Source organism: Lethenteron reissneri, chromosome 53, assembly GCF_015708825.2.
Source record: "Lethenteron reissneri isolate LAM-NWPU_2019-01 chromosome 53, ASM1570882v1, whole genome shotgun sequence".
NCBI classification, from domain to species: Eukaryota; Metazoa; Chordata; class Hyperoartia; order Petromyzontiformes; family Petromyzontidae; genus Lethenteron; species Lethenteron reissneri.
In genome coordinates, this window is record NC_083831.1 from 392,748 (window position 1) to 402,166 (window position 9,419).

The 9,419-nt window shown below is 51.7% G+C and overlaps 1 protein-coding gene across 2 annotated transcripts; it reads right to left on the minus strand.

Moving 5' to 3' along the window:
• Positions 1 to 864: 864 nt before the first annotated feature.
• LOC133356240 (polycystin family receptor for egg jelly-like) lies at positions 865 to 9,180 on the minus strand. Of its 2 annotated transcripts, none has more exons than XM_061573626.1 (2): positions 8,045 to 9,180; positions 865 to 7,171 (listed from the first exon to the last, which is right to left on the minus strand). In XM_061573626.1, exons 1-2 carry the CDS (start codon positions 9,038 to 9,040, stop codon positions 2,735 to 2,737), a joined length of 5,433 nt encoding a protein of 1,810 aa, XP_061429610.1. In that variant the 5' UTR covers positions 9,041 to 9,180; the 3' UTR covers positions 865 to 2,734. The 2 variants fall into 2 exon arrangements, with proteins under 2 accessions (XP_061429610.1, XP_061429608.1); XM_061573624.1 differs by having other exon boundaries at positions 7,784 to 9,180.
• Between the last annotated feature and the right edge of the window lie 239 nt (positions 9,181 to 9,419).

Consider the following 9,419-nt stretch of genomic DNA (forward strand, 5'->3'; position numbering starts at 1 on the left):
GGGGGGCTACGTGCAGAACGAGAGAGAGCGAGAGAATGAGCGAGAGAGAGAGTGAGCGAGAGAGTGAGCTAGAGGGGGGGGGGGGGGGTTACATAAAGCCAAGTTTAATTTTTTTTTTTATTACGAAATGATGAACGAAACAAAGTGCCGAATACACCGAGCATCTTCTTGTTTCCACTGATCGTAAAAAAAGGAGAGTGAGAGAGAGAGAACAGGCTAGCAGTGAAGAGGCTATGACAGTTAGAGAGAGAACAGGCTAACATTGGAGAGGCTAGGAGAGTGAGAGAGAGAACAGGCGAGCAGTGGAGAGGCTAGGAGTGTGAGAGAGAGAGAGAACAGGCTAGTAGTGAAGAGGCTAGAAGAGAGAGAGAAGGCAGCAGTGGAGAGTCTGAGAAAGAGCGGAGCGAGCGAGCGAAGTGAACGGAGCAAAGCAGGCGAGCAGCGCAAGCGGGAGTGTTGCGACGGAATTACGGGGTGTTGAACGCGAAGAGTTCTTTGTTCAATAAAAAGTGACACGAGAAAATGAAGTTGTCCATGTGAAATAAAAACACTACACATGTATCTCGGATGCCTAGATGATGAGATATAAATTGCATGGAGTGTCAATGGGAGATGTGAACGGGGTTGTGATTGTCTCTCCAGTTAAGAACATTCCAGAAAGGGTAGATATATGGCGCTGCATTCAGCTCACTGCGTTGAGTGAAATCGAGGTATGGCTTATATCATACGGACACCTGGAAAGGGGGTACAGCCAGTGGCGGCTCCTGCAAAATCTCTCAGGGGGGGCAAATGTCTGGATGATTGATAAGGATAAGGTCCACCGATGCAATGAATAAATTAACAGCTTAAGCATGTAAAGGCAACTTCACTTCTTTAATATTAATGAAAAATAAAGTGACTCTTACAATACATCTTGTTTGTTTATATACTCACTATTAAAACAAACCACTCAAGTTTATTTTATTAAAGATTCCACTAGGTAGCGATAAATTATATTGTTGGATGAAACGTGCTTACGTATGATGACGTTAGCACGTATGATGACGTAAGCACGTATGATGACGTAACCACGTTTGGGCTTGCCCTCCCGGAACCCATAGATAATGCATTGGAGCGCCCCCGTTCGAAAAAAAACATCTTTCAATGTAAGTCTATGGGACCACTCGGGGCGATTCTCAGCCGTAGTGAAATCGCCCCAAAAGAGGCGGTACTCCACAGAACGTGACATGACGCTGATTGGACTATATCCAGAGGCTGACAGTGACGGCTAGCGTGACTCTGTGGTTGAATGACATTGGTGGTGCGTCGCCCAATCGCCCTAATGAAGAAACCGCCCCTGGGTACAGCCCTAACCCTAACTTTAATTTTGGGAAATCTGCAGTAGGTTCTAGATGTGCAAATAACAAGTTATATATAGCTCTAAACGCGGCTCGACAAAAATAAATGAATGGTGTAGGTTTCTGGAGAAATCCTTAAAAAAAGATTTTGCCAGGACAGTGTTATTTTTCAGCCATGTCTCGCCGTTTTCCTTCCGAAACACAAACATACTCAAACCAAGTTTTCTTAACCAAAATACATACATACTCAAACAACCATGAAATTATCAATTATAATTTTCCCCACTATCAATGTTATTAGTATGAAAAGATATTTGTATATCTTTTCATACTAATAACAATGATATTTATAAGGGTATTCTGAGGGTCGGCCCGAGACTCTTAGCTCACTGCACCCAAGCAAATATCACACGCTCGGACAAAAAAAAATTCAGTCTTTAGAACCACTTATTTATTTACAGAATAAATATTAACTAACAATCTTGACTTAAAGCTTCCGTGACTGCAGGAATTCATATTCTTGGGTCTTTCGATAAAGTCATGTAGATAGGTTCAAAGAAAATAACAAAAAATAACAAAAAACTACAACGTTTTTTTTTCTCCTGATGACGATTGCTTGTGTTGCGATCGAAAGTCGTAGTTGTTTGTTATTTTTTGTTATTTTCTTTGAACCTATCTACGTAACTTTACCGAAAGACCCAAAAATATTAACTAACAACCCATGACAACACTGAAACACGTTACTCCACTCTCCAGTATAAATGGATTATTGAACTCAAACTACAGGTAAGCAGACACTTAACTCCTGGCAGGGTGAGACACATTGCATCACTCTCACAGCCAGTTGAGTTGTTGAACTCAAACCACAGGTAACCTGCAGCTGAAGTCCTGGCAGAGTGAGACAAGTTGCCTCACTCTCCCACACAGGTGGATTGTAGTCCTTATTGTTGTCTGCCTCTTTGTCGACTTCTAATTGATCCACGTTTGAATTCACGATTATAGCAGCATTGTCGGAGGCTGCATGTGAAGAAGTATCCACCACGTTAAGTGTGGCATTAGTGGTGCTAGTTTTCCAGACATCAACGTTCAGGCCCCGAGGAATAGTGCTCTCCTCACACACTTCAATGCCGCTAAAGAACATGTCAAAGTTGGCTTCTGACAGGACGCAGCTCATCAGCCTCGGCCCATTTGCTAAACTAAGCGGAAAAGTGCCACGTGTGTTGCTTAGGTGGTAGGAAAGGATGCTGCATCGTTTTGCGAGTGCCCACGCGGCAAAGGCCACGTCTCGCCGGTGCCATGTGGCCCGCCTCTACAGCACAGCGTGGACGGCATCTGAAGATGGCTGGCAGTTCCGGCTGCGGGAGCCATCTTTCCTCTCATGGTCATCATGATCACCACTATTGACCATTGTCAAAGATGCGCTGGGCTATCTTACAGTCTGATGTCGTGGTGGTGGGGCCCCAGTTGAGGTCACCGCAGGTCCGCCGGCGGTAGGCATGGATGGCGGTGAACAAAAGTACGCGTGCCGGTTGCACCAGTGCCACGGACTGCAGTATGGAGTAAATGGTAGCAAACAGCCAACGCAGGGAGATGACCTGGCCGTACTGAAAGCCGTAGAGGATAATGAAGAAGATGGAAATGAAGCTCACAGTGCTAACAACTACCCAGCCCAAAAATGCACGCAAGCACGAGAGTACAGCACGGCACTTTGGACTGAGTGGCCGGTAAAACTCCACCTCTTTGGTGCTATAGTTGTCATATTCTATGTCATCATCTGCTTTTTCGTCAGATGCGTTGTCGTTATTGTTGTCTGCCTCTTTGTCGACTTCGAATTGATCCACGTTAGAATTCACAATTATAGCAGCATTGTTGGAGGCTGCATGTGAAGAAGTATCCACCACGTTGAGTGTGGCATCAGTGGTGCTAGTTTGGTGGACATGAAAGTTGATGCCCCTAGGAATAGTGCTCTCCTCAAACACCTCAATGCCGCCAAGGATCTTGTCGAAGTAGGCTTCTGGCAGGACGCAGCCCTTCAGCCTCGGCCCATTTGGTAAACTAAGTTGAGAAGTGCCGCGTGCATTTCTTAGGTGGTGGGAAAGGATGCCGCTAGAAGTCTGAGGAGCGATGTAATAATTTTGTTTGCTCTCCGAGAAGCAGCCATGCCGCAGCCTTTCCTTCCACTTTTGGGCCCGTGAGGAGCTCGACAATTCTGGCTGTTGTCTGATCAAGCGAATCGAATGTTGTGGCTGGAGGGGCAGGCAGAATGTAGTGCAAGAGCAAGCAGTGGCAGCAGCTGCAGCTTCAACATCTCCATTGTGGAATGCCTTCACAACAATTAACTGCAAGGGGATGCCAATGAGGGCACTCTCCACTACGATGGTGAGAGATTGCAACAAACGGAAAACCAGGGAGTGGGCGTTCTGCAGTGCCTGCTGCGATAAGCGGAACAGCATAATGGACGTGAGCATGTCGAACAGCTGCAAGCACACACAGCAACCCAATCGCTTTGTTCGTGTGAACGACTTCCCAATGGGCGTCGGATGGAAGACAGACAGCCACAGGTGGTCTTCGCACATCTTCACAGCAAACTGGATGCTCAATACTGTCCAAAAACTGGCAGAGTCACCCAAATCCGAAACCGGGAAAATATGATCTAAGTCGCTCCCAGATAGCCATCTCCGGCACAGAAAGAACCAGCAGCGTCCACTGAGAGGGTACTCGACCTTGACGCGACTTAGGTACCAGCTGGGGCTGTTTCCCTGATGGATGACCCAGGCCCGCAAGTAGCACAGCTCGCCTAGATCCTGCTTTGCTGTGAAGAGAAGGACATCAACGGAAGCGGTTTTCATCAGACTCCGACCATGCGCTGAAACATGGTGTGTTTTGCTGCATCCGTTGGAGCCCACAAGCATGAGGTAGACGTCCGATGTGGTACCCGAGGTGGGACGGCTGCCTGTGAAGACGGTGAGGATGTAGAAAAAGGAGTCACTCTCCTCCTTGTCATCGAGGTTGACGAATATTGACCGGATACCACTGGAGTCTGCCAAATGCCTCTGGTCCTCACAGCGTTGCTTCCGACGCACCCAGCAAAATGTGAACCCAAAAAACACGAGGACGGCACTCATGGTGAGTACTATGATGAAGTTGTGTGCTACTGACCTGATGAGCACCAAGATTTTGCGCAGGTCTATCACTTCTGGGATGATGAAGAGGCGAGTGGCCATGGTGCGTAGCATAAGCCCCAAAGCGATGCGAGCAAAGCCTCCATGGCTGGGCCCACACTGGCAGTGCAGTTTGTCGCCCGTGGTGAGGGGTCCCAGCTTGCAGGCTAACTCATCCCAAACCCTGGCATCACTCTGGTAGTCCAGGCAACTGGCCTGGAAGAGCGTCACGTTGACGCCAAGGTTCCCAGGGTTCTCCACCTGCTGCGTCGGCTCTAAGCGCACAAATATCCTGTAAGAGGTTGCCACAGCTTTACCCATACTATCTGAGCCACTGGCATTTTGCAAGATCCACGTGGGCAGTTTTATTAGGTGCGGGTTGGCCGTCCTGTGTGACAGGAGCCAAGGCTTGGAAGGCAAGAGGCTGTCTCGACTGCACTCAGCTGCCATTGCCGATCCTTGACACTTGGGGAAGGGAATATCATCCAAAATTGCATGCACATCACGTGAGGCCACGGCGTTGATGTTGACCATGAGGCTGATGGAGAGCCCACTATCCCTGATGCTAAACTTGAGAAAAGTGAGTGTTCCCCTACCAACGCTCATCATGTTCACATTGAAGACAAACTCCGCAGAAGAACCCGTCCTCGCATTCTCGTCTGGGTAGAAGTGAACTGGCAGGGCCTTGTCCCCCACCTGTCTGCGACGCACCACCAGGTCTACCGACTTTGTATGCAGCTCCACTGTTTTCAAATCGGTGTCCACAGCCGTCACAGCGAAGGCTATGACCGAGGAGCCAAAGTTGGTGTCAGGTCCAAAGCTCGGCAGGGGACTCGTCTCAAACTCAAGCAGCATTGTTGACACAACGGCATTGGGGCCCAGCCAGGGGGTGGTTGTATTGCTGACAGGGGAGTGCATCAGGCAGGCTGTGCAGTCTACGTTGGCCTGATCACCAGATTCCATGTCCCACATCTCAGCCTTGCGCACAGAAAGCCTGAGTCCGTGTGCCTCCAGGACTGTGGAGGCCTCGCCGTTCACTTTCCTCACCAGGACAGTGGCCCCCAGCTCAGCCATCATGGCAATGGCTGGCACTCCAACGTTCATGAGCATGGCAGACTGGTTCTGCGGAGCTGCCTCGGAGGTGCTGGAGGACGCATCGAGAACACTCGTGAGAGCTCCCAGCACCGCCGTGCCCACACGCTCAATGCCAATGGCTTCTAGCTCATTAAATCCAGAGAGGAGGGAGTGAATGGCGTTGTTAACCTTGCTCAGTCTGGTCACCGTTTTCGTCAACAGTTCCAGTGACTGCCCAGCAGCCAGGTTCCCAATTCCCATTGTGGCCTTCTGTAGGGCGGCTGACACCAACAGGATGTCATCTCTGTTGTTGAGGGGCACATTCTCGAGGCCACCGAGTAGCCGTGCATGCAATGCAGTCTGTTGTGCATCGTCCATATTACTGGCCACATTATTGAGCTCGCTTGCGACAAGATAGATTAAGTAGGCAGCTGCAGAGGTATCTCCTCCCTTCAGCATCATGACCAGTTTGGAGTCATTGCCCAGCACCATGCTCTGTAGGTCGAGAATTGTTATACTGGTATCTGGCTGCTTGGAGACTGACACGTTGAGGAACAGCGTAGTGTAGGCATCCACAGCATTCCACACCTCAATGCAGAGCACCTGTGTGCCACCAGGCAGTAGAAACTGTGGAGACCATGGGTTGTAGCCACTGTAGATGATTGTGCCGTCACATACTGATGTCAACGGGATGCCCATGCAAGAGAAGACTTTGTACCGAAGTGGCTGGTGGTGATTTTGAAAATCCTTGCATGCGACCTGAAACCAGGTGACCAAAGCGGTGCCCTCTGTCGGGCGCACCTTGCACGAGCCCCCGGATGGTATAGGGTTGACGACGAACGCCCAACGGTGGATGCTGCTCCTGCCCGCATCAGCGGAGGTGGTGTTTAACTGGAGCAGTAGCTGCCCCGGTAGTGACACATAGTCGGCAAAGGCATGAGGATTAAGCGAGAGGAATGAGCGGTGGCACCCTGTGAGTGAATGTTTGTCCCAGTCGAAAAGGACTTCAGTGGCGGTAGCGGTGGTGTCGTCGCCGCTAGCGCTGGCAGCGACCCACATCAGGCTCCACTCATATCCAAGTCGTCGCTCGGGTGTCTCGTTGCAGTCATTACATCTGCCCGAGAGGACGAGTCGCTCACTGGGGTTGACGGCCGGCCCACAATTGAGAATGCACACGAGCTCAACAACAGGCACCGTGCTCGCCGACGTGAGCCTCACGGCCTGCCGGGCACTTGCGACCTCGGCCCGTCCCTCCTTGCGTACGACGAGCAAGAAATGGTAGACTGCATCGGCCATGAGTAGCCGGGCTGCGATGTCTAGCGTCGGTGATGTAGAGTAGACCCAAGGCAATGGTGCTGGAGAGGAGGCCACACGGCAGGGATTGGAAGCAACGCCGGCTGAGGCATCGATCGCTGCAGCTGCCATGGCGTTGAGCTCGGAGATTTTGCATGAGCACAGCCATGCGAAGCTGAGCTGGTGGTGCGGGGAAGCCTCGTCGGGGTCGTGGGAGGCCGAGCCGTCGAGCTGGAGCGGCTGCGCCCATTGCGCTGTACGGAATGAACCGCCCGCAATGGAGGCCACTAGTTCTGATCGATCGATCTGCGCCAGCAGGGGTGGGATGGTGAGAGAGAAGCCAAGCGGATCAACGGAACACAAAAACAGGATTCTCATTCATATTCCTGAAATGACAAACACACATCCACTACACACAGCATCAATGAATAATAATGTCAACATGTAAAGCTGCACTGCTACCACACAGCATCTCGTAGAGAGAGAGGATGGCTCAGTGGCACGATGGGGGACTACCGCCACGCCATGAGCCACCATTACCAACCATTGCCCAAGCTCTGTGGTTCTCTATATCTGAAGGTGTTATAAGCCAATTAATGATGATTGTTTATATGTGGGAGGAAACTGGAGCATCAGGAGAAAACCCATGGTGCAAGGGGAAAACGCTCTATCTTATACAGATGGAACAGGTGGAGTCCATATATTTTGCTTTACTACCTGGTGAACCAGGGTACCGTTCCAGCTCGACAACAACCAAATCTGTGTGTGATCCATCAACTCTTACTGTTGCCTTCACAGCACTGGGTTATAGGCCACATGTACAGAAAATAGCCAAAAATATATATTCGTAATAATGGTGTACAACTTTTAAAAAAGTGAATGTAAGATGATTGTTGCTGAAAATGCAAGTGTTTTCACCTTCAGATCAATGGAATCAGAATTTTCCATGAAGCCCTGTCCCAACGCACCTCGATCCAGGGAGACTCTGACCGAGAAGATGGCATTGTAGGTTCCGTAGGGCAGTGTGTGGCGCGGGATGCTGAGTATCGTGCTGTTGGTCTGGATGCTCAGTGGCAGCGCGACAGTTGTCAGCATAATAGACCCATCAGCACCCCTCTCCACCCTCCTGACTTCCCAAGAGTGCCCCACTTGCACTATGGCAGTGCAGACCACACCTACCGTGGCCCGGAGATCCACGTTGACGCTGCGAGGCCATGTGGGGATCCCGTTGGAGGCTTGGGGCCTCTCGACAGCGACTCCAGGAAGCCCACAGTGGCTGACGGGACGAAGGCGCACGAGCGTGGAGGCAACATCATTGAACAAGAGCTCATCGACCGACAGGTGCAGCTTCACCCAGAAGCCCAGGAACTTCGGGAACGTGCAGAAATGGACGAAGCCATTGGCCTTGTGAAGCGGGAATGGAAACAGCTGCCCCGGAAAGTACTTGGATGCCAAGTGTTCCGCAGGTGCTCCTTTGTTGGAAACGTAAACCTCATCGTCCAGCATCCACTTGCTTGCCGAGAGGGGCTCCTCCTCACCACTGAAGGAGACGTGGAAGGTGTAGGCACATTGCAGCCACGGCGCCAGCACCGGTGTGAACCACACAATAGGTGCGCGTGGATTTCTGTCGAACCAGGGAAGCACCTGCATGGGCCCCCATAGCAGAAGGTCATTGAGTCGAGGCGCCCCCAGCCGTGAGTAGAGCTGTCCGGCCGTGTCAATCATCACCCACAGGCTGAATGAGAAGCAGGACGAAGGTGGTGATATCTTTGCCTCCAGCACATACACCAGCCCGTTGGGCAGCAGTAGCACCAGCCGCAGTGCATCCACCCCCCCCACAGGAATGGTGCCCCACCGTTGGCCTTGGGCAATGTCCTCATAGGAACCACCGGCGAGGTCCAGCGCGTGGACTCCACACGTGTAGGTGGCTGTTTTGCCGAGGCCCAGCAACCGAGCCCCGGCGACGTCATAAAAATCGCCGGCAGTGCTGATGCCATTGCGCAGGGTGAAGTCGGAGGTCCCAAGGCTGAGTGAGCCGGCGTGGGGCAGGGCACCATCATGGAGGGAAAGCCACACGGGCGTCTGCGCCGCTGTTCCAGTCCACCCCAGCAAGACTGTTGCAGAACTGGCCGGGGATGCTCGATGGGCCCAGGGAGTCATGCCAGTCGGGTCCATTGAGACGCAGAAAGTGGTCGAGCCCCAGCGGAAAGGGGGTGCTGATGAATGAGGCGATGAGGGGCGTCTTCATCGGGCAGAGTGACGCAGGCTGGCTGCTGCCACTGGAGAGCGTGATTAGGCGCAGGAGGCGAGTTTGTACCCGCACCTCACAGCTGTCGGTCACCGTTGGGCCACCTGAATGGGTAACAGAGGGGTTATCCTCAATAAACATGCAACGTTGGGGCGCATTGGTATGTGTTTGGAACTATTGGCTCAACGTTGTGCACTCACCAGGCAGCGACAACGTCACTATGTACAATCCTGCCAGGTAGAATGCGAGGCTCGCCGTGTACTCATACGTCTCGCCACCGTCAAGCTCCACGTGCCACTGGGAGGA

Excerpts from the sequence above, each read along its gene's own strand:
- LOC133356240 (XM_061573624.1), bottom strand. The coding sequence starts at position 9,040 with ATGGACCCGACTGGCATGACTCCCTGGGCCCATCGAGCATCCCCGGCC. Across the intron at positions 7,172-7,783 it reads CTGATTCCATTGATCTGAAG|ATCGATCGATCAGAACTAGT; the intron begins GTGAAAACACTT and ends CTGCTGGCGCAG.